This window comes from Enhydra lutris, unplaced genomic scaffold, assembly GCF_002288905.1.
Source record: "Enhydra lutris kenyoni isolate GAN:26980312 unplaced genomic scaffold, ASM228890v2 scaffoldscaffold46, whole genome shotgun sequence".
NCBI lineage: Eukaryota > Metazoa > Chordata > Mammalia > Carnivora > Mustelidae > Enhydra > Enhydra lutris.
In genome coordinates this window covers 7,969,588-7,994,077 of record NW_019154130.1, presented here as the reverse complement: position 1 = coordinate 7,994,077, position 24,490 = coordinate 7,969,588, and the positions used below count along the sequence as shown (strand labels likewise).

The 24,490-nt window shown below is 48.5% G+C and overlaps 2 protein-coding genes across 3 annotated transcripts in view; one reads left to right on the top strand and one right to left on the bottom strand.

Annotated features, from left to right (window-relative positions):
- LOC111156326 (aldehyde dehydrogenase 2 family (mitochondrial)) overlaps nt 1-24,490 on the bottom strand; it is a 30,312-nt gene that overhangs the window by 5,241 nt on the left and 581 nt on the right. The window contains exons 2-11 of one of the 2 annotated variants that reach the window (XM_022517094.1): nt 15,042-15,146; nt 13,147-13,287; nt 11,989-12,068; nt 9,484-9,595; nt 8,844-8,972; nt 8,276-8,389; nt 6,275-6,377; nt 5,523-5,707; nt 2,085-2,249; nt 335-492 (exon numbers count right to left, since the gene is read on the bottom strand). In XM_022517094.1, coding sequence (XP_022372802.1) covers nt 335-492; nt 2,085-2,249; nt 5,523-5,707; nt 6,275-6,377; nt 8,276-8,389; nt 8,844-8,972; nt 9,484-9,595; nt 11,989-12,068; nt 13,147-13,287; nt 15,042-15,146 — 1,292 coding nt within the window. The remainder of the gene's footprint in view (nt 1-334; nt 493-2,084; nt 2,250-5,522; nt 5,708-6,274; nt 6,378-8,275; nt 8,390-8,843; nt 8,973-9,483; nt 9,596-11,988; nt 12,069-13,146; nt 13,288-15,041; nt 15,147-24,490) is intronic. The other variant, XM_022517095.1, reaches the window with a different exon arrangement.
- LOC111156325 (BRCA1 associated protein) overlaps nt 15,132-24,490 on the top strand; it is a 110,863-nt gene continuing 101,504 nt past the window's right edge. The window contains exon 1 of the mRNA XM_022517093.1: nt 15,132-15,329. The gene's annotated coding sequence lies outside the window, so the exon portion shown is untranslated. The remainder of the gene's footprint in view (nt 15,330-24,490) is intronic.

Genomic DNA, 24,490 nt, shown 5'->3' with positions numbered 1-24,490 from the left:
CTAGGGTGTGTGAAGTAGGTGCTAAGCTCATAAGACCAGTATTACACATAGCTGTAGACCCTTAGCTCCGGTCTCCTGCCCTTGTTCACTTGGTAAGGAGCCCCCATCCCAGTCATCCATATTTTTGCCTGAGAACAAAGCCGCATGGGCATATGTACTGAAGTTTAATCTCCTACAGGAGAGGGGATGGGAAATCTCTGTCTGCTATACCACGCCCTGACCCAGGAGGAACTGAGACCACACCCCAAATTTTGGGGTGTGAACACCAGATTCCAGAAGACCCTGGCTTGGGGATCCCTGCCTAGATTGTCAGGGGTTGCCAGGAGGCTCTTACCACACAGTGCCTGCCTGGAGGGCTTGGGACAGATAATTGGCCTTGTCCAAGTCCTTGGTGAAGACAGCTGCAGCCAATCCATACTTGGAATTGTTGGCTCTCCCAATGACTTCCTCTATGGTCTTGAATTTAAGGATCTGCATCACTGGCCCAAAGATCTGCGGTAAGAGAGTACACAGTTGGGAGGGTGTAGCAGCCACGGAAACCACCTGCCATCTAGCTTTCACAGTGCTGAGCAGATCATTCCAGACATAGCCTAAGAGTTCCACAGGAAGACAACAGCTCCTGAGCTCAATGAAACACAAAGGGAAGGAAGCTAATGGAGATCGGTTACATTCTATATGCTAGGTATTTACATAGCTGGTCTTATTTCTGAACAATCCTGCAAGGTAAGGACTTCTGGCGTGTTGTTACACATAGATTTAGTTTCAGAGAATTTACACCAGTTTTTCAGCAAGGCACACACTAAAAGCTAAAGAAGTAACTGTGAAAGAAACAGGGTCTCTGCTCTCAAGACATCCAAGTTTATTTTGTATTTTCTCTGCCCTATTCCTGGCATGAGCTATTTCTTCAAGGAATCCTGTTCTTTTTAGTGGAGAATGAGATTCAAAAGCGAAGTCACAGGGGCCAGATGTGTGGGCTGCTGTGGGGGTGTGGGAATGCAGTGTGGGTGGTTCTAATGTAGTCAGGGCCTTAAAAGGAACCGTTACAAGCAGTGTAATGAGTGCTGAGAGCTCCTGGATGGGCCAAGTGGAGAGCAAGGGTGAGGCTTTGACAAATTGACAACCAACCAGTGACACTGGCCAAACCAGAGTCCAGGTGGGGAGCAGGGAGGAGGCAAACAGAGTTCCAAGCATAAACACACCCAGCACCCATCCTCAGGAAATTCCACTTTTCACTAAAAGGAGGTAGGACTTCTTGAAGAAATGGCTGATCACAGGACTGCCTGGGGAGTGTCGAGGCAAGAGGTGGAAGAAGAGTGCCAGGAGCTCATCATGGTTGGAGCAGGACTGTGGGATGGGGCGTCATGTGCTTCAGGCACTGGCCAAGCAGAAGCACCCCCCATCCTTCTGGAGAAGTGGTATTTGAGATTTCAGAAAAAGCCTCAAATCGCCATGATGGGGAAAGAGGCAGAACTCTGTTGGACTTCCTTCCCCTGATTTTGCATTTTCATGTTATTTTATTTTGAAGTATACATGAAGAGGAAATGCTGTCCCTGTATACATGAAGGGGAGCGCGTGTGGACCCTAGAAGGGCAGGGAACACGTCTTGGATACCTCTGGGTCTCCAGTGTCTGTTGAGAGCCTGACACATAGCAGGCACTGAGTATTTGTGAAATGAATGAACGAGTGAGCCAGAGCTGCTCTCCTATGTTCATAATGAGTGCTGAGGGGAAGAACATCCGGAACCTTGCCACGTGGAAAAATCACAGCCCTTTGGTCAAGTCCAATGTCCTGCTTATATAAAGAGCATAAAAGGGCTGAGCAAAACCACTCCTTGACCCATGGCTTGCAGAGACCACAACACAAAGGGCCTGGAAACTGTACAAGGGAATTTAGAAGTTTCCCCCAACAGTGGGTAGCCATAAAGGGTGGAAGAGGGGGACAAGATCAGATAGAATTGTAAATAATCTGTCTTAGAGAGCCAGGATTTGGCCCAAAGCCAGAGGATGGGTCGTGGTACAAAGATACCAGACGTAACTGTCTACTTCTCCTAAGAACATTCCCCGGAGTGCTGGCCCCACGCTAACCTCCTCCCTGGCGATGGTCATGCTGTCTTGCACGTCTCCGAACACGGTGGGCTGAATGAAGTAGCCACGGTCAGCAGCCGCCCCTCCACCACACAGCAGCTTCGCCCCCTCCTCCTTCCCAGATTTGATATAACCAAGGACCTTCTTAAACTGAGTTTCGTCCACCTGTGGGAAAAAAGAGTCCGAAGTTTCAGAGATGGCTAGAGCCAGACCTCTCCTAGCTTTAGGCTTAGAACTACACAGGCAATGAATGACACAACTGAGCGACCACAGAGGCTTAGGAATAAGCAAGGCTCAGAAGAGGAACTCCGAGGGGCCAATAAACGTTAAGAAAAGGGTCAACCACTCTCCTTAGCCCTCAAAGAAATGCATATCAAACCCACTGTTTTTATTTTCCAACTATGAATAATTAAGAATTTAAAACGGTGAAAAAAATAAAAGATAAATAAAATAGTGAAAAAATAAATGTGCTTGCTTCGGCAGCACTAGAAGTGCAAGCATACGGAGATTAGCACGGCCCCTGCCCAAGGAAAGCAGATTCGTGAAACATTCCAGATCAAAAACAATAAGAAGAAAAAGAAGAAAATACATCGATGGCAAGGGTATGTTACATAATTCTAATATTCATATGCTCTCAGAAGGACTAATACGATGTCGTATGTCAGTTGCATTTCAGCTTAAAAAAAGGCCTATAAAGTGGTACAGCCCTTTTGGCAGGTACTTTATTAATACTGGTCAAAAAAATGAAATACTCAGGGCGCCTGGGTGGCTCAGTGGATTAAGCCTCTGCCTTCGGCTCAGGTCATGATCTCAGGGTGCTGGGATCAAGCCCCACACTGGGCTCTCTGCTCAGCAGGGAGCCTGCTTCCTCCTCTCTCTCTGCCTGCCTCTCTGCCTACTTGTGATCTCTGTTTGTCAAATAAATAAATAAAATTTTTTTAAAAAGAAAAAAAAGAAGAAATACTCATTCCCTTTGACCCAGCTATTTAACTTAGGAATTCATTCTACATTGTCACAAAGGGACCTAAACAAGGATATTCACTGAGGAGCACTTTATAAAAGTAAGAAACAGAAACAGTTCTAAGTATTTGTCAGTAGAGGGACTGGCTAAAATAATTACTGTATGTGTATGTAATAAATATTGTTTCCTTGGTAATAATAGATCTGTGTGAGGCACCTGGCTGGCTCAATTGGTAGAGCATGGGGGACCCTTGATCTCAGGGTCATGAGTTCAAGCCTCCCACTGGGCATGGAGCCCAGTTAAAAAAAAAACAACAACACTGATCTGTGGACTGACACACAAAGATACCCTAAGGTATTCTGTAAAGATGAAGGAAGCTTGTAGAATGTTATATAATCCTGTTTTTGTTCAAACAAATATACAGAAATGGAATTTTGCGTGTTTGTGCACCTGCGCGCATGTGTGGTTATCTATGGGGAACAGACATAGAAGGGAGCCAAGGGGGGGGTTATTTTTTCCTTTAAACACTTTTTATCAAAAATTTTATACAACTTTGTATTACCTTACTAATTAAATAGCCATAAACTACAAAGAAAAACAGGAGAGGGAAAAAAAGGTGTTAGGATTCATAGTAGCACTATTCACAATGGCCAGAAGGTGGAAAGAACCCAACTATCCATCAGCAGGTTAAGTAGGTAAGGAAAATGTGGTATGTCCATGCAATGGCAGACTCCTCAGCCATAAAAAGGAATCAGCTATCAAGTCACCAAAAAATATGAAGGAAATGTAAATGCACATTGTTAACTGAAAGAAGCCAATCTGTGAAGGCTACATAGTGTATGATCCCAGCTAAAGGATATTCGGGAAAAGGCAAAACTATGCAGACAGTAAACAGATCAGTGGTTGCCTAGCATTGGGGTAGGGGAGGTTTGAATGGGTAGAGCACAGGGGAATTTCAAAAACGATTCTGTATGCTACTGCAGTGGTGGGTTCGTGTCTTCGTATGTTTGTCCACACCCAGAGAAAGCAACACCAAGAGTGAACCCTGAAGTAAACTATGGACTCCAGTTAATAATAATGCAACACATTGGCTCATCAGTTGTAACAAATGTACCATACTAATGCAAGATGTCAGCAGTCGGGGAAACTGTGAAGGGAACTTCATACTTTCTGCTCATTTTTTTATAAACCTAAACTGCTCTAAAAAGTAAGTCTATTAATTAGAGATGCCTGGGTGGCTCCCTCAGTTGAGTGTCTGCCTTCAGCTCGGATCATGATCCTGGGGTCCTAGGAGCGTGTCCTGCATCAGGCTCCTTGCTCAGTGGGGAGCCAGCGTCTGCCTCTGCCTGCCTCTCTCCCCCGCGCTGACAAAAAAAAAAAAAACAAAAAAAAAAAAACCGGTCTTGACCAGCCCTGAAGCCTGGGGAGAGGATGACACTAGCAACAGACACCCACAGGAGGATGGAGCCTGTACAGAGGCACCCGTGAGCCCCAGAAGTGGGTGTAGGGACCGGTGGGAGCTGGGAGTGCCCCTGACCCTGTGGATTCCTTGCTTCTTGAGGGGGTAACGGGGGAAGGCCAGCACAGAGAGCCCAGGACATGCGGGGTCTAAGAGCAATGCTGGAGTAAGGCTCAGGACGTGAGGAAATGGACAGAGACACTGTATTTCTTGTTGTAATTACTATTGACTGTAGTTTTGATTAAAATGAGTATGTCCTCATGGTAAATATATATATATATATATATATATATATATATATATATATATATATTTGATATATGTAAAAATATAAATATACATATATATAATTTTTTTTTTAATTCAAACATTTCAGAATAGTATAATGTCAAGTCCCTCTGCTACCTAGGCCATGGCTCTCTGGCCCACTCCCCAAAGATAACCACAGTTAACAGATACACGTGTGTCCTTCAGGAAGATGCATTTTTTTTTCTAAAGATATTATTTATTTATTTGACAGGGAGAGACACAGCGAGAGAGGGAACACAAGCAGGGGGAGTGGGAGAGGGAGAAGCAGGCTTCCCGCCGAGCAGGGAGCCTGATGTGGGGCTCGATCCCAGGATACTAGGATCATGACCTGAGCCGAAGGCAGACGCTTAACAACTGAGCCAACCAGGCGCTCCATGGAAGATGCATTTTTATGGATGGCCAAGGTCCAGGAAGCATGCATTCCTTTTTACACAGATACTCCTGATATTTATTATGTGTATGAAATTTATAAGCTGATTTCTATTATTGATTTCCACTTTAAAGCCAGCCTGTGAGTTCCAGAAAGGTGATTATTACAGATGAGAGAACGGTGGCTCAGAGAGGGCATGTGGCTTCCCAAGGACACACAGCTGGCACATGGCATAGCTGAGACTTGAAGCCAAGCCTCCCTGCCTTTGAGTCTGAGACCCCTTCTGCTCTTCCATGCTAGCTCTGGACACCCAGACCCATCTGCAGCAGCTGGGCTTACCTGAGGCCCTTGCTCAGTCTGGCTGTCAAAGGGGTTCCCAACTACACGAGACTTGGCCCGGGCAACGCTCCGCTCCACAAACTCGGCGTACACATCTTCTTGCACAAAGGTCCGGGAGCCTGCACAGCAGCACTGGCCCTGGTTGAAGAACAGGGCGAAGTGGGCCTGCTCTACGGCCCAGTTCACTGGGGAGGCAAAAAAGCAACCATGAGAAGAAAACTGAGGATGAGCCTGGCCCCAGGGTCTGCTTACCCTCTTAACCCGTTCATGCCACCAAGAGCACCGACCAGGACAGACCTGATTTCTCCTTTCCTGGGGTATGGACACCCAGTGAACAGACACAAAGAGAGAGGAGGTCACAGCCCTCTGTGGTAACAGGCATGAGGGTGGTGGCAGGACCCCCCAGCCAGCCCACAGCAGTCAGGGGAGGGCAAATCAGGGGGCGCCCCGGCAGGACTGGGAAATGGGCGAAGAAGGAGGCAGCGCAGTCTGCTCCGAGGGAAAGCATGCGGTATGGCTGGGCGACTGAGCACTGCAGCCCAGCAGCAGTGGGGAGCAAAGAGGAGAGAAGCCGGGGAAGGACTGGGTCATCAGGCTGGAGGGCCATGCTGCGGACTCTGACCTTCCTTCTCAGGCCTAGGGGGCAGACACTGAGTCCAGTGGTTGCCAAAGCTCAGTAAAGTGAGAGGAGCCACAGTATGGACAGCTCGTGGCTGCCTTTGTCCCACACCTCCTCCCTGAAAAAACCTTACTGTCTGCATCTGACATGATGATGTTGGGGCTCTTTCCCCCCAGCTCCAGGGTCACTCTCTTGAGGTTACTGCTCCCTGCAGCAACCTGGACTAGGTGGCCAACCTGCGGGGAAGCAGAAATACAGAAAAGCTCTCAGGAGGAAAGAACCAAATGCTCTTCTAGACGCAAAATGAGGGAGCGGCTGGACTACAAGAGACCCGGAGAATTTCACCCGGTCTAGCTATTCATGTACCACTGCTGCTCCACCCCTCTGAGCTCCCAGGACAAGAGTGGCCGGAACCCGTGGGAGCAATAGGACTTCTCTATACCGAGCGTGCCTACATACCAGACACCGTGCCAAGCGCTTCGTGTTCATTTAGTTCAATCCCTGCAATGACCTCAAAGGTAGGCACGACTCTTTGCCTTGCTTCAGAAATGTGGGAGCTGTGGCTCAGAGTGGTCAAGTCACTTGCCCAAAGTCACACAGCTGGTGAATGTGGAATCGGAATTCACACCTGGGCAGTGTGAGTCCATCACCAGGTCAAACCGCTATCCTGCCCCCTTCCCACAGTGTAGTGAGTGTGGTCCCCCAGACTATGGCACGCTCTGTGGAGGCAACGATGAGGTGCTCCTCACCTCCTTGTTCACAGAACCTGGCACAAAGCCGCCCTGAACCTATCTGAATGAACAAATCTGTCTGTCAGGAAACCATCCCCTCGGTGAGATTCTCAGCAGCACCTCAAGGCATTCATCTGGGCAGTAGCAAAGCAAGGGAAGAGCTTGGACCATGCTCTCTTGGGCTCTGTTCCTGCCCTCCCAGAGCCGCCGTCACTGCGCACAGACGGAATGCTGGGCCGTATCTATCTCTGGGGGAACGGTCTGAGAGCCCATTCGTTATGGTATTCAGTGTGCCTTCTCTGGAGCCATGTGATGAAGCCTCGCAGAAATTCAAGGACAGGAAAGGCTACTCTTCAGAAGGAATTCCGTCCTTGCTTCGAAGGAGATGATCACCAGACCTCTTACCTATCACTGTTTCTCCCGGGCCTGGCACAGAGCTGCATGACACTCCTTACTCATTCATTCCCTCCCTGAGCACTTACTTTGAGCTAGACCTTTGCTGATCGCGTCATAAGCTTCATCGCCCTTACTCCAATCCTGTGAGCTGGATGCACTTACCACCCCCGTTTTACAGATGAGACAGAGGCTTCGGGAGCCTGAGTGACCTGCCCAAGATGGCAGAGCTAGTAAGTGCCACTGAAACAGTAAGACTCTGGAGCCCCTGATCTTCCCCACTACACCACACATATTGTCTCTGCCTCCATATTGCCATCCTCATTTTTTTTTTTTTTAATTTATTTGACAGACAGATCACAAGTAGGCAGAGAGGCAGGCAGAGAGAGACAGGAGGAGGAGGCAGGCTCCCTGCTGAGCAGAGAGTTGGATGCGGGACTCGATCCCAGGACCCTGAGATCGTGACCTGAGCCGAAGGCAGAGGCTTTAACCACTGAGCCACCCAGGCGCCCTTGCCATCCTCATTTTATTTTATTTATTTATTTTTTTTTTGCCATCCTCATTTTAAAGAGAACAAATGAAGCCCCAAAGGCATTCAGTGAATCACCCCATGTCATAATGGCGAGGCTGGGATTTGAACTCATGTCTTCCCGAAGTCCACGCTCTGTAATTGTCAGGGCAGTACTGGTCCAGGAGCCTGACACAGCCAAAGGGCTTTGACCCCAGGCAGGAGGTCAGCTCTGGCCTTCATGAGGTGTACACGGCCTCGGCCTCTTTATTCCACGTGGCGTGCTGGCCCCTCAACTCAGCCAGTGTCAAGCAACCCACGGAGGGCTCCACCCTAACAGCCACTACTGGCCACGTGGGGCCCTCACTCAGGCTCCTCAGAGGCCGTCTTGGGGGATCCTCCACGCAGTACCCAAAGGCAAATTTTCAACGCATCATCCTTGGAGGACAGTGGGAATTTGGGTCAAATATGCCACAAGCTTGAGGTCCTGGTGATGCCTTACCTCAGTGGAGCCCGTGAAGGCCACTTTGTCCACATCCTCATGAGAGGCAATGGCAGCCCCAGCTGTGGGGCCAAATCCAGGAATAATATTGACCACGCCAGGGGGAAAGCCGGCCTGTGGGCAAACAGACAGGGACACTGGGCGTCATTCTCCTGCTCCAAAGGGCTTGGACAGAAGAGCACACACCCCTCCCGGAGAGGCTAAAGCAGCTTGCCCAGTACCCAGACAAGCAGTTACCAGTCTGTGGGGCACTGCTCAGGAATTCCAAATGACACAGCAGAAAACCTACTTTTCAGGGTTCCTTGGGGCTGCCGCCACTCCCCAGTGGCATTCACCTAGAACAATGTTCATTCTTCAAAGGGGTCTGACAGTAAAACTCAGTGTAGAAAACAGGTAAGGGAGGGCCATTTCGGCTGGCCTATATGAGGTACAGGGGATGGGGGCAGGCTCAGTCCCTGGGCTGTGAACACCTGCCCCACTTTGGGGCCCCCAAAGCCCCTCTAAGAACCCCCAAAGAGCAAGCCTGTACAAGGGCATTCAGAGGTCAAGACTAACACAAACCACACACCTCCTTAATCAAGTTGGCCACATAGAGGGCGGTGAGCGGAGTCTGCTCGGCTACCTTCATCACGACCACGTTTCCAGTTGCCAGGGCTGGACCCAGTTTCCAGGCTTGCATCAGGAGCGGGAAGTTCCACTGCAATAAACAGTAACTCCTCTTGGAACCGAAGCTGAGAGCTGCGCTGGCCAGGGCAGGGGGCAGCCCAGGGAGGAGAGGCTGCACCGACTTCTCTGAGCCCCTTGCGCTACCCCCACAACTCGGCTGTGAGTTGAAGACAGATGGACAAGGCAGGAGGATGGGAGCAAGAGCGACTCAATCTCATTAGAGCTTTTTCCGTACTAGGCTCCATGCTGTGCTGTTGCATTTTATACCCCTCCTGCCCTGAGACAGTGCTGTGTTCCCTTCCACTTTTCAGATAAGAAAACCGAGTCTTAGGGAGATCAGTGATTTACCCAAAGTCAGAGTCCACGCACGGCAGCACCAATTGGCTTTGTTAAAGCCTGTGTTCTCACCCACCACCCAGGCCGCCTTCCGACAGCATCCACAGACCCCACCACCTGCACAATCAGCCTGTCCCGAGATCGCTGCATCTCAAGGCACTCCTGATAAGCCTTCCTGTGTTTATTAGGAGGAGCCTAACACTCACCGGAATGATCTGCCCACACACCCCAACGGGTTCATGGCGGGTATAGCTGAAGAAGTCCCCATCGATGGGAATGGTTTTCCCGTGGTACTTATCAGCCCAGCCAGCGTAATAACTTAAAAAAAAAAAAAAAAAATCCAAGCTTAATCAATGACTGGCAGGGACCCCTGTACACCCTGGCAGGAAGAGAAGACTTGAACAGGCCCAATTAAGTCCTTCTGATCATTGTCCTTGCTCTTGGCTTAATCCAAGAAAGACTTCCTGGGTAACAGCTAGGGTCACAGTAATCCACTCCAGACAACTAACATCTAAGCCTCAGAATCACCTGGGATGCTTGTAAAAAACACAACGTTTCAGGTGCCCACTTCCAACCTACTTAACCTGGAGCTCTGAGGCTGATCCCCAGGAATCAGTATTTTTCATAAACATTCAGATTTATGAAAAACTGTGACTGCTGAACCAGCCCAGCACCACAGATTAGCATTTGAGAACCATGGGTCGAATCTGGTAAGGAAGTGAAAACCTCTCTAACAGCTAGCACTTCCTGTATGCAGACAAGGAAAGACTGAGGGAACGGCCACCAGAAACAAATCTTCAGCTGGCCTCACCCCTCGTAAAGCCTTCTATCTAGACACACGGACTGAGGGGACAGTAAAGCTGAGCACACTGGAAAGAGGGAGAAAAGAGCAGCGTGGGTTTCCGGCACGTAAAGGTGATGTTTTCAGGGAAGTGGGAAAAACGAGAGAAGGGGAAAGATGAAATGTGGGGTAAAAGGAAGCGTTCTGAAATGAGCGGGATGGCCACAGGAGTCTGAGCCCCACGCTGACCAGGCTTCGAACACAGGTCTGTGAACCTGTGGAGAAAAACAGCCAGGGAGTTGCCAATCTCTACAAGGAAAAGCAGTACTGCTCCCTTCCTCCCGGTCTGTACGACGTGTGTCTTGTGAGCCCCAGAATGGTTACCTAATCAGCACAAAGGCATATTCCTAAAATTCAGGAGGGCATAGAACTTAGCCCGAGCTTCCCCAGGCTGCTCTCTCTGGGACGTCCTCACAGAGTGTTCTAATCTTGGCACTAAGATCATGTGGGGCTGGAAAATTCTTTGCTATGCTGGCCGTGCTGTTCACTGTAGGCTTTCCAGCAACCTCCCTGGCCCCTATGCACCCTCCCCCCCATGCTGTGATAACCAGAAATGTCTCCAGACATTGCCAGGCCTCACCTGGGAGACATGACCATTACCCTGGCTGAGAACCCATTATGTTGTCCAACCCCTACTTTCCCAGCACGGCTTCTTCTCCTCCACCTCTGTCCACAGGGAAGTACTCATTATTTGCACACTGATCTGTCCACCTGGACCACAGCTGGTCAGACTCGAGGCCAGCCAATCAGGGCGGCATGTGGCCTCTGAATCTGGCATTAAAAGACTCTGGCATTTGGCACTCAGAGAAGGGACTGCAGTGTAGTCGGTAGGATCACACATACAGAAGCAAGCCCAGGTGTGGGCATCCACATTCCAGCATGCACCTGGCCCCGACAGTAGCCAGGGGGGTCACTGAGAGAAGATGGGGCAAGAGGGATGACATAAACCATAGTGGGGCTCAGCAGCCTTCTGGATTTAAGGCCCCCAACCCTCCGTAGTGCCTGAGTCAGGCCGAGGCTTTGTTACCTGCATCCCTAAAGACCCCAGCAGAGCTCTTTTTCCTCATCCTGTATTTCTTGGGCATTAAGATGTCTGATCAAACTAATTCCAAAGCTAGCAAGAAGACTACGGCAGCAGGGGCACCTGGGTGGCCCAGTGGGTTAAGCCTCTGCCTTCGGCCCAGGTCATGATCTCAGGGTCCTGGGATTGAGCCCCAAATCGGGCTCTCTGCTCAGCAGGGAGTCTGCTTCCCACCCCCACCCCCCCGCCTGCCTCTCAGCCTACTTGTGATCTCTCTCTCTCTGTGTCAAATAAATAAGTAAAATAAATAAAATAAATAAATAAATAAAAGTCTTTAAAAAAAAAAAAAGAAGAAGAAGAAGACTACAGCAGAGACAGATGAAATGGTGAACAGGAAAACAACAGAGGAAATCAACAAAACCAAAAGTGAGTTCTCTGTAAACTCACCAGATTGACAAACCCTTCACTAGACTAAGAAAAAAAAAAAAAGAAGACACAAACAACTGAAAACTGAAATGAAAGCAGGGACATTACCACTACCTTATAGAGATAAAAAGGCTTATAAAGAGAATATATGAACAACTACAGCCAACAAATGAGATAACCTACATGAAATGGACAAATTCCATCTAACATAGAAATTACCGTAACTGCCCTGAGAAGAAAGAGAAAATGCTTACGAGTAAGTTATAACTTTGGTACTGAGGGATTTTCTCCTAAGATGGAGTCTCACAGAACATGTTTCTCCAACTCTTGTGGTCCTGTTAAATTTACCTAATTTCTGGCCCCCGCAAAACTTGCTCCCCTGGGGCACGGCCAGAATAAAGAGCAGGAAGCCTGAGCCCATACCGGATGCATTTGAGGACCATGTCCAGATCCACCAGGTAGGAGATGACATAGGGCTTGCCGTTATCCAGGGTCTCCAAGGCCTGAGAAAAGAAAACTGTCAGCACGGACGTGCAGGCACAGGACTGAATCACAGCAGTCAGCGGCGACCAGTGCTGAACCTCAACACAGACCAAGAAGGGCTGATGGGCCACTTTGTGCCACTGAATGCCGTGGCATTTCTGGCCCATCGCCCCTCCCTCTCCAAAGGCAGGAGAGCGAGGGGTGGGGAGAGAAATGGTGCAGCCGCTTTTCATGCAGTCACTTCACAGGCAGGTTCTGCTCTAAGCCAAATCCAGGCGCTGGGATAAGAGACAAACAGAGGGGCTGAGTGAGCAAAGTGCCAGTGACTCATGACCTGAAGCCTCAATCATGAGTGTTAAAGAGTGCTAGAAAGGAGAAACCAGACTGCCCAGCCCAGTCTGAGAAACCCTCTAGCCTAAACCTGAAGGATATGTAGCAGGTAAGCAAAAGGGAAGGTACAAATGATGACAAAGCGAAAAGCACCCCAAGCAGAGGGAACAGCATGTACAAAGGCCCTGGGGGCTCAAAGAAGCCGGGTAGTCAAGACGCTGAGGGAAGGCTGCTGAGCTGAGCTGTGTGTGTATGAGGGCCACAGTCCAGCATGAGTTGGGAGATGGAGTCAGATGAGGCAGGGCCTCGTAGACCATGTTGAGGGAACAGGACTTTATCCTAAGGATATATGGGATGCCGTGGAAGGCTTCAGAGTGGAACACCATGGTATAATTTGCCTTCTAGAAGATTCACTCTGGCTGCTATTTGCAGATTGGACTGGGGAGAGGAGAGGGTATTACCACTTCGTTTCTTCAGCCTCTAGCAGCCGCCCCACAGAGGGGCTCCAAGGGAGGTGTCCATCCCTGGGGGTCTCAGTGACGGCTCTCCACTGTGGCTCCCCTCCCCATCCCCAGTCTCCTCCTTTTTTAACCATCGTAGGAGACAATGAGAAGTTCCTCTGGTTGGTACAGGGGCATACCCCCAAACGCCCAGCCTATGCCATTCTGACCAGTGACATGTCAGCAAAGCAGCCCCTCCTGGCTGGCTGTGGGATGCTCTGAGCCTATTCACCAGGTGGGATGAGAGGGGAGAAGGGTGAGAACTCACTGCTAGGTAGGTCCGGTCCCGCTCAATCAGATCGGCCAGGCGGTTCAGGAGGCGGCCCCTGTCAGATGCGTTCATGCGGCGCCAGGGTGAGCCCAGCTGGAAGGCGGCCCGGGCAGCCTTTACTGCCCTGTCCACGTCTTCCTGGAAAACACCCACCAAGGAAACTCAGGCCTTCTCAGCACTGTCTCCAATGACCACCCACCCTGCTGCCAAACACACCTATGGGACTTCAGTCAATGCTTTGTGGAAACCTGACCCAAACAGCCCTTCCCCACCAGGAAGCGTGCTCCTGTGGAGTTTCAGACTCTCCCTTCCAGGACTCACGGAGGGAGTGAGGATCCTGACTGTTAACGTTTCTGTATTTTCACCTCAGAATCCCCCAAAGAGTTCTGGAGGGAAACATTCAGGGCTCTGTGTTTAGAGTGTGACCGTTTTCCCCCCTTCCTAAGAAAGCAAGCCCAGAGAACTTAGACATTCCTTCTCCGATGACTGGTAGTCTCCACCAAATGCAGGTTTAACCAGCTTCTCTCTCCTTGGAAAAGCAGTAAAATCGACACAGCTAGCATTTTTCATATAGGGAGATGTGTATCAGGAGGCTGGAAGCATGGTTTCCATTAATATTAAACATATTTACCGTCAGACTACCATAAAAGTAGACTACCAAGAAAGTACTATATTCACATTTGCTTTTAGCAGAGGAAGCAGGGCTTTATACATGAATATAGAAAACTGTCTTAAAGCAGAGGGCAAGAGGCCTTCTTAAAATATTTTCAATGCCTCTTTTTTTTTTTTTTTAATGCTTCTTCTTTTTTAAGATTTCTTTATTTTTGAGAGCAAGCAAGCATGAGTCGGGGAAGAGCAGAGTGAGAAAGAGAAAACCCCCCACTGAGCATAGACCCCCTGCTGTGGCACTCACTCTCACAACCCTGAGGGGCACCTGGGTGGCTCAGTTGTTACACTCAGGTCATGATCCCAGGGTCCTGGGATCTAGCCCCACATTGGGCTTCCTGCTTGGCGGAAAGCCTGCTTCTCCCTCTCTCACTACCTCTGCTTTTGTTCCCTCTCTCGCTGCCTCTCTCTGTCAAATAAATAAATAAAATCTTTTTTTTAATTAATTAATTTATTTGAAAGAGAGACAGTGAGAGAGAGCATGAGCGAGGAGAAGATCAGAGGGAGAAGCAGACTCCCCGTGGAGCTGGGAGCCCCATGCGGGAGTCGATCCTGGGACTCCGGGATCGTGACCTGAGCTGAAAGCAGTCATCCAACCAACTGAGCCACCCAGGCGTCCCAATAAATAAAATCTTAAAAAACAAAAACAAAAGCAAAAAACCTCACAACCCTGAGATCATGACCTGAGCCAAAACCGAGAGTCAGATGCTCAACTGACTGAGCCACCCAGGCACCTCTCAATGTTTTTTTGAAAGAAAGTAAGGAAGGAAGATAGATTTTTACTGAAAGTCTAATTTTTAAGTCGTAAAATTATTACTACTATTTTTTATTGCAAGTATATATAATTCCAACAAAATACACTACCAACACTAGACTAGATCTCAGGAGACCCCAATTCCAGTCTACAAGATGCCTCTATCTAGATGTGTACCTCCCTTCTCTGACCTTCAACTTTCAGGTCTAGAAAAGAGAGACTGGATTAGATGTTCCCAAATTTAGTTCCAAGTCTACAATTCTACTGCTGTGTGAATTATTGAACCCGGGTATAATCTAGCACCTTTGTCTGAAGGAAGAGTTTCTGTTGATTCATTTACTCAAAAGATATTCATTGGGATTTTTGAGTTATGAAAATAATACACTCCTGATAAAGTTTCAACCCCATAAAAACATATAAGCAAACAATGAAATCATCCTTGCCTGCTCCCAGCCCAAGGTAGGTCACTTACCTTGTCTCCTTCAGCTACCTGACATATGACTTCTCCGGTGGATGGATTGACGGTGGGGAATGTCTTCTTGCTTACAGCATCATGCCACTCATTGTTTATGAAGATCTACGAGAAGGAAGAAAGTTCTCAGGACCGGCTCTCAACCCAACACTGACAACCAGCAATGTGGGAGGAAAAAAAAAAACCAGAACACATATGAATTAGCCTTAGAGTGATGTGGCAGGAGGTTTAAAGCCCCAGCCCTGGAGAAAACCAAGTCGGAATGCTCCCTCTGCCAAGCAACCTTGGGTAAGTCATTTGCCCTTGGTTTCTTTGACCTGAGAAATGAAAAGAATGTGTCTACTAGATCAGTTGTCCATACTGTTGAACAGTATGGACAACAGTATGGACTCGGTAGCTTAAATGATCCATCCTTCTCTCACAATCGTGTCCACTGATGGAGCTCAGCTGCACAGGGCTTCCCTGGGCTGGCTCATTGGGTTGTAGAGCAAGAGTGCATGGGGCTGGATGTGCACGAGGGGTTCTGCACCACAAACATGTCTGCTTAGGCCTCCTGACTGTATGGCAGACTCAGGTGCGTCAGCCTTCTCCCATGACAGCTGGCTTCCCCAGAGACTGTTCCGAGAGACCCACGCAGAAGCTGAAAGGCTTCCTAAAATCCAGTTTCTGAAGGCACACAGCCTCATTTCCACCACCAAACTCCAAGGGTCATTGTGAGTCACAGGCCCAGTCCAGATCTCAGGGAGGGGAGAGACCTGCCACTTACTCCTTGGAAGGAGCGGCCAAGAATTTGGAGCCATCTCTCCTCTAGCACACTACTGCACAGGGCTATCATGAGAATGGGGTCAGAATATTCTTTAATGATTCAGTAAACGTGTAGTAAACACCTGCAATGGGCCAGGCACTGTTCTAAGGCTGAGGACACAGTGGAAACCAAACCCAATAAGGACCTTTCTCTCTCATGGAGCTGGTGCTCTGATGGGTAGACAGTAGATAAGCAAGTAGAGAAGAAATACACAAGACCACCTCAGATTGCAGGGGTAGATACAGAGGAGGAAAACAGAATCCACAAAGAATACTAAAGTGGGGGAAGACAGACAACTTTACATGGGATGGTTGGTAGGGTCTCTGTGACAAGCAGATACTTCACTCAAGCCCTGACTGGTGTAAAGGAGGCAGCCACAGGAAGAGTAGGAGGATAAGCAGTCCAGGCAGCAGGGATAGCAAGTGCAAAGTCCCTGGGGTGGGAATTAAGACTAATGCATTTGAGAAAAAATGAAAGTGGCCAGAGTTAACTGGCTAACCAAGAAGGAAATGCTAAGAGATGGGATCAGAGAGGAGGGTGGGTCCTGTGAAGCCCTCCGTTCAGCACCTGTCAGCAATCATTGCTGTTGCTGTTGTGAGGTTTAACTTGATTAGTCTGGAGAGGGACTGTATGCTGGTTTAATAAGGCCAAAGTCGTGGTGGTGGGGCGGAACAGACTGACGGAAGCCTCTTCATTCAGAGAAAAGGTCCTTATCCAAAGCTGCTTAGTCAAGTGCCAAAATTCACTCTCTGCTTCTAAGAGCCAGGCGATGGCCTCAAGGGAGAACAGGGAAGAACTCTCCCAGCAAGCTGTTCCCCTTCAGGATGGGGAAGCTGGTCCGGGGGTCAGGGACACTTGGTCATTTTTAGCCGGGCTGCACAAACGTCATAGTCAGGGTGAACATCAGTTCAAGGCTACTCCCCCTTCCTTCCTCAAGGGTTCTCCTTGGCCCCACCATCCCAACATGGCCTGGCTTTGGCTTAGGACCCTGGGGAGTCATCCCCAGTTACTCTGGGCCAGAGTCTAGGACCACAAACAAGACCAAGCCACAAAGCACAGTCTGAGCTTGGCCAGGGCCAAAGATTTCGGGGCCAGCAGGGCCCAGGGAGGGCTGACCTGGCTCCATGGTCAAGAGCAGCATCAGGAAGAACACCTGGATAAACCCGGGCTCCTCTGATCCTAGTTGTTTCACACGGGGCAAGGAACTTCACCTCACTCTGTAGTAAGAATCATCGCAGTACCCCTCGTGACGTGGCATGTGAGGGCCCCAGGTATATGCGCAAAGTTCGGGAGGAGCAAGGCTGTGTCGGGGCCCATGGGACCGGGTGGCACACGAAGGAGCTCATTAGGAAAGGGTCTACCAGGGGTCACTTTCCCAGGCTCAAATTTGGTATTTTGGCACCATCCCCACCCACCATCAGGGCAGAATCCGCAGCTGCGCACCTATAGTGAAAGGCTCTCGGCACCTAGCAGGAGCACATAGGTAAACATCATCTGGAGTCTTTGGAAGTGTGCAGTGTGGATTCACATTAGCCGGCTGATCGTGAATCTTGAGGGACACAGACATCTCTGTTGCTGGGGCGTAGCAGAAAGAGGTCTGGCTCGGAGCCCAGTGGCCCTGAGTTCCAGTGGGCCCAGCCCTGAGCACGTGCTCCCCTGAGAATCGGCTTCCCCCTACTGGTGAGCTCTTTACCTGGTTCTCCTCCCGCTCCAGCCTCCAGTCAGAGCCCAAGTATGTGCCTTCAAGGAGGTGAGAACTCTTGTTTCCTAATCTCCATCTCCATGGTTTACGTACTGCCCAAGTGCAGGCCTGATTATGGGGTTTTATTCTGGGGGGTGTAAAAAGCACCAACCTCTAAGCCACACAGACCTGGGTTGGAAGCTCACCTCTACCCCTCACCAGCTGTGGCCAATCCCTGCACTTCCAGATGCTTCACCAGTCCCTGGGGAGAATCTGTCTGGGGCTGATGTGAAGATTAAGTGTAACAAGGGGTATAAAGCTCCCGAGCCAGGACCCTGCACACAGTGGCTCTTACCACAGCAGTCACTACAAGTACGACAAAACTCTGGACACTGTGGCTCTCTCAGGCCAAAGATTTTTCAGAGCAAAAGCCAGGCAGATCCGTATACCTCTGCCTGTGTTATTCCCTGTACCACAGCATACAGAATTAGTTTGTCCTGAAAAGTTTTGATTGTTATTTTGCAAAGATCAGAAGTATGAAGCAAGTAGGCCAGTCAGCCGAACCCCCAGGCCTCACCCCTTCCTCCCTGGGCCGGGCCCACACCATTGCCATGATCTTATACTAGGACTGTGGGAAGACGGGTTCCCCGGCACTATTTGCCTTTCAAAGCCTTGAACTTGCTGGGTCATCTCCATTGTTGAATTTTCAACAATCTACCCTTCTTTCTCGCTGATAAAATAAGCCTGAATATGCCTGGTAGGAACCCAGAATCCTCCTTGTTTTGAGTTCCCATCTCCCTGCTCCTAGAGGCAGCATTCAGTGGTCTCCCCGACCCACCCTCAGTCAGGGATGGGGAGCAGCGTAGGAACTGTTCTCACTCTGAACCTCAGCCAAAGTTCTCCTTCAAGTGAGGAGAGTTTCACTGCATTCACTTAAGTAAACACAACTGCTGGTATCAAGTCAAATGATTTGTAACCTCTTCGCCCGAAACCCAAAGCTTCACTCCCTAAACATTAGGCTTAAATCAGTCACTGTGGGCGGTAGTTTTCCCAGCTCACACTTCCAAACTCAAGTTTCTAGAGGCAGAGCAACATGCAGAGGGCTATCCTAGAGACATCCTAGCAACATCAGGAGCTAACGCTCAGAATCTGGACTGCGGGCAAAACTCCTAGAGCTTTTCCATCGACATGCTGTATTTTCTCCATATTTTAATAAACATGTCTCCCTTCATTTTGGACAAGTTGGACTCACTCATCCACGCAGTCCCATCAGTTTTAACAGAGTGCCATGTCCATGCTGGGCACTGAGTGAAAAAGCAAAGTCCTGGCTCCCTGAGCTGAAGTCCTGAGGAGGAGAGAGGCAATCAGTAAGCAGACCAAACAAAGCGAGAGGCACAAACAAATAGGCAACAGTGAGGAACAGGCCAGGGAGTCAGATGACACCCGACAGGGGACCTGAAGGAAGAGCTTGGGGACAGGAGGAACCCAAAGGGCCCCATGGCTGCAGAGTAAGGGTGAGGGGCAGGAGAAGGGGGCGCTGGATCCCACACCTGCTATGTGCGGGGAGCTGTGCTGGTGCTGGGATACACAGGGAACGGGACAGAGGCGGGAGCATCTGCTCTGAGTGGGATCATCGACTTTCTAATTTCTTCACTTGCTTTTCTCAGTAATGGTTTTTCTTGGACTTTATTCCTCAAGCAGATCACCCCATTATTTTAAGCAACACAACAGTCCTCAGTATGAACACACCACAGTTTATGTTAGCATTTCCCAAACGTGGGCTTTCAGGATGAATTTCACTATTCCTGATGGTGCTGCTGTAGCAAACAGCCTTGGTCATGTGTCTTTGCAAACCTGGGACCGATGACCCTATAAAAATTAGAACTGCTGAGTTAGAGGGAAACGAGATCCTTGGGCTGCCTCCAGAAACCTGGGTGGTGTGGTTGGTGCCCAGAAGCTAGGGAACCCAGGGAGGAGGCCTAAACAAGGCGAGGACAGAGTGACATTCCGGTGCCACCCCCAACCCCAAGACACTGGACAGTCGTCATCTGTGCAAGGTCTCCAAGAACAGGTTTGGTGGTGTTCAGCAGCTCCAATGTAACAGGATGCATTTTGGAAGGTTTTAATTCGGGCTTTGATGCATGAAAGAACTGGGGGTCTGTTACCTAGGAAATATATGTCCCTACAGTATGTTCCTTTCCCCAAGGGTGAGGGAGGAAATGGGGCAGACTCTTGCTGGCATTTGCTTTTTCAACAGCAGTTAGATAACTTGTGTCCAATAGAAAATAGATGTTATCTTTCGTATTACAAGATTCTGAGGAGCTAAGTTCAAGAAAAACACAGAATGCCACATCGTTCACATTTCTGAAACCTTGGAGTTAGTTTGGTGACAAGGCCAAGGGCAGCCACCTCCCCCAGGCTTGCTGGCAACATTCTGGCAGCTGACCCAAGCCCTGGCCTCCTCTCCTCAGCTCCCAGGGCATTTTATCCTGCATTCCTGGATTTTTTTCACCACATTCACCATGGGACGGTGGTGGGACGGTGGGTTCTACTCCGGACTGTCTGCCAAGCAGTCACGCCTTCAGTCTGTTGATGTTCTCTGGGCTCATGACATGGCAACCTCTATCTTGCTGTAATCGCTTCCCTTGGATAATTTTAGCCCTCCCTGCATGTTTTCACATTCTTATTCACATGCCCCTTCTGAGTGGAAATACTGTGTTCCTATTCCTTGCTACTAGAACAGAAAATTATAAACGTAGTTTCCATTCATCGCCTTCAATAAATATTTACTGAGCAGCAGTCATATTTCTGATCTCGGTGCCTAGGGGCTACGAATACACATGTGAACACAAACACGGCTCCTTCCTTCTGATTGCAAATGTGTAAGTTCAGTAATCCAAATATTCAGTAATCTAAATATTAACATCCTTCGGGTGCCTGGGTGGCTCTGTTGAGCTCTGACTCTTGACCTCGGTTCAGGTCATGATCTCAGGGTTATTAAGCTGGACTCTGCGCTCAGTGGGGAGTCTGTTAACTCTCTGCCCTTCCCCCACCTCTCTCTCAAGTAAATACATCTTTTTTTTTTTTTTTTTTAAGATTTTTATTTATTTATTTGTCAGAGAGCACATGCACAAGCAGGCAGAGGGAGAAGCAGGCTCCTCTCTTCTGATGTGGGACTCCATCCCAGAACCCCGGGATCATAACCTGAGCCGAAGGCAGAGGCTTAACTGACTAAGCCACCCAACTGTCCCAATAAATACATCTTTAAAACAAAAAACACTGACATCCTTTTTTGACCGTAGGGCCTGGTCATGAGGTACCACAGAATGTGGCTAAGGACATGCACATCGGAGTTGAACCCTGGTTTCAAACTTACTACTTAATGTGCCCTGCCTGAGCCTCAGTTTCCCATATCTGTAACAGCTACAATACCTGCTTCATACAGTTGCTGGAGGGATAAAAGGTAAAAATGTAGTTATACATCCTCAGCACGGGGACTGACAGACCTTAAGTGATCAGTAATTACAATTTATTCGATCAGGGGATCTGTTCACATGTCCACAGCACACACAACTGTCCTCGCCACCTGACCTCAACACCACAAACCTTAGAGCCCGTCGCTTGTAACTCTGTGTGTTTCCACAGACGCACAGATTCTGGAGAGGCGGGAGGTAATGAAAGGCATTTGTGTTCATTTATAATATGAAGGCCTGGTGAACTCCTCTGATTTTCTGGGTTACCTGAATCTATTATTTCACAAGCCATAAAACCAGTATGGTCAGAGTGGAGGGAGATATTTTACTTGACTCATTCAACCCAGACACTTCAAACCACTGCTTAACCCAACATAAGTTGTGGCTCATTATGTAAGAATCTCCCAAGGAAAGCGAGGAAAATAAAATTTCTCTTCTGTATATACTAACAGCAGTGATTATCTGCAGGTGTGGGATATCAGAGGCCTGTCACTTTCTTTTTTCTTTTTATATCTGCTTACAGGTTACTTACCTTTAATGAGGTAAAACATTTTAACTAAAGCCAAAGTTCCCTTTAACCACTACCTACTAACAGATTCTCCATGTAGCACCCCTCCCTCAACCCTCACACCAATGTGCATATCCCTTACAAGTCTATAAAAGTGTAAAAGTCTGTTTGGGTAGTTCAGTAAGTTTTATAATCTGCAGAATCCCAGACTCTTTCCTGCCTTGACACATTGTTTTTTGAGACCCACGACTCATACAGCTCCAGCGAATTCCTATAACCACTGCTCGAACTGAATTATTCCTTCCTATAACCACAGCACCCGTTCTATTTCCCTATGGATGGCAAGCTGGCTTCCTGGGTCTTTGCTAATGTAAACTACTCGGCAATGAACATCTGTGGATGCCTACATATATTTCCAGTGAGTTTCCACCTCACAGACTTCCATAATACTTGTCTTTTCATACTGAGGACGTATTAATATTGTAACCACAAAATTCTATACAGGGAGATCCTTTCCTAATTTCCTTTTTGTCAGTTCTCTCTTTGATTCCTGAGTGCTGTGGTCAAAAAACTAAGAACAGAGACACAAATTTAACTCACCCCAAATTCAAGTTTACCAGGACCTAGCTCACCCCCTTCAGGAAACAGATTACAACTATAATATCTGTGGAATGAATGAACCTGCCCAAGTCAACTCCAATGAGTGGCAGGTGGTCTGAGTCCAGAGGGCAACATGGTATCTAACAATATTCCAGTCTTCATAATTATTATCAACCAACATGGGGAGTCTGGAAGATGGCAGAGTGGGAGGATCCTGAGCTCAAGCAAGCATTCCAAGATAACAGCTACATTGCAACTGCCTCTGAAAACACCTGAGGACTGGTAGAACAGACCTTCCACAGTTCATCTTAGACAGGAGGCCATACTGGAAGGGTAGGAGGATAGAGACAGAGTTGGAAACCAAACCTCTGGCAAGACAAAGGGAACGGACACCACAAACACAGAGAAGCAAATACAAGAGATCAGACCCTACACTAGGCAAACCAGGCACTGGCAATCACATCAGGAAGACAGTCCCCATAATACCTGGCTTTGAAAAACCAGTGGGGCTTAACTTCAGGAGCTTCTAAAATCAGCAGGGCTTAACTTGGAGTACTTAGTATCAACCAACATGAATTGGTGATGTCAAAGATGAAAGTAACTGTCACACTCCAGCCAGGGAGGTTATTTGCTGAAGCCACAGTCCCTTGGGTTTTCCTTTTAGTTGCCTTTCCAGATCTTGATTACTCTCCAAATCAGGAAAGAGAAACAGAAAGAAAAATGAAAATCAGTTTGTTGACAGAGGTGTGTCTCTGAAATCGCCAAGGATAAGAAGTGTTGATCTTCAAGAAGCTTGCCCCCCCACTACAGGTCCATGTTTGTGAGTGGGGGAAGGAGAACGTTTTCTGAAATCTTCCCAACCCAACCAGTAAGTTTACCCTACCCTGTAGCCTCACCCAAGACAAGTAAAAGCAAGAGGACCCCAGGAAGGTGGACCAAACCACCCTCCTCAACCTCTTTTGGATTGAGAGGAGGCAGGAAGGAGAACTGTTGCCTGCACCCCTCCCACCCATCCAGGTGAGAGACGGAACAAGCCTGAAGTGTGACATTCCCTCAAAAGCCCACACGCCCCTGCAAAGGCACTTGGCAAGAAAACCTAGCCTGCAAAAGCAACTTCAAAGCCTACTGGACAAGCTCCTTTTTGGGAAGCTTAACTCCAGACCAGTTCGTTGAAATTCAAGGACTCAGTAACACCCTGGGAAATGTGCAGCAATATGATCTGATTTGCACTGGAGCTCTTGGCTCTTAGAGACTCAAAATATTCAGATTAGACTTTGTCATGCTTGCCAGCAGGGTTCGCAACAATGCAACACTGAGAACAGCCCAAGGAACTTTAAGAGCCAGCCAGTTCCAACATGGTGGGATGCACTGCAACCTTGGGAAGAATAAAAAAGCTATGAATGTGCTGAGAAGGATAACTCAGATACATTGTTCAATGAGACAGGGCTTCGGAACAGTAAGTGCTAGTATCTCATTTATGAAAAAAAAAAAGTCTGGTGCACGCCTGCTCACATGCACACAAAGAAAATGCAAGATCATAGACCTCCCTGTTAACAGTGATCTTTGGAGGTGTGCAGTGAGAGATGGGGAAATGTTATTGTACTCTAATTTTACAGTGAACAACTGTTACTTTTATGATCTCAAATGTGAACGTTCTAGTTAGAGGCTTTCCCTTGGGAGTCTAGATGTGAACCCCAACTTTGCCAGTGGCTTCAATCTTCCGGCAACTCACGAAATCTCTCTGTAATTCAGCCTGTTCATCCATAAAATGGAGATGATCACAGTGCCCGCCTCACTGGGCTGTTGTAAGGATGAAACTGACAAAACAGAATGGTGGCAGGTGCACAGAGGAGAGCTGTTATTGTTCACCAAAAGAGGCCCGGTGCTCACCCTCTCACCCACTTCCCTCTTTACAGAAAGAGAAATCTGAAGCTCACAGAAGGGCGGTTTGTTGCACATACTTAAAACGAACCCTTTTCACAACGACTTCCTGCTCTGGGAATTCCAGCACTTTACCCAAATTCAAAGATCTAAAGAGAGAGTATTCCGAGCAAGAAATTGGCCTCTGGGAATCGGTATTATCCCGGAAAGCCCCTCCTTGGTTTGCTGGAAGAAAACCAGCTCCTTGGAGGGCGCCGACACCATTTGGATGGCACCCCGGAGGCAAAGGTCCCGTAACCCTTTCCGCATTCCCCGGAGTGGACGTGAGCGCTTCAGGTCAAGGGGCCTTGGCCTTTTCCTTAGCGAATGGCTGAACTTCAACTGAGAAGGGCCCCTCCTTTTTTCGTTTTTCCTTGAGGACTTGCTTGCACGTGGGCAAGAATGAAGGGATAAGAAATGGCCAAGAAAAAGAAAAGCTCCCGCTAAGACGGACTTTGATGG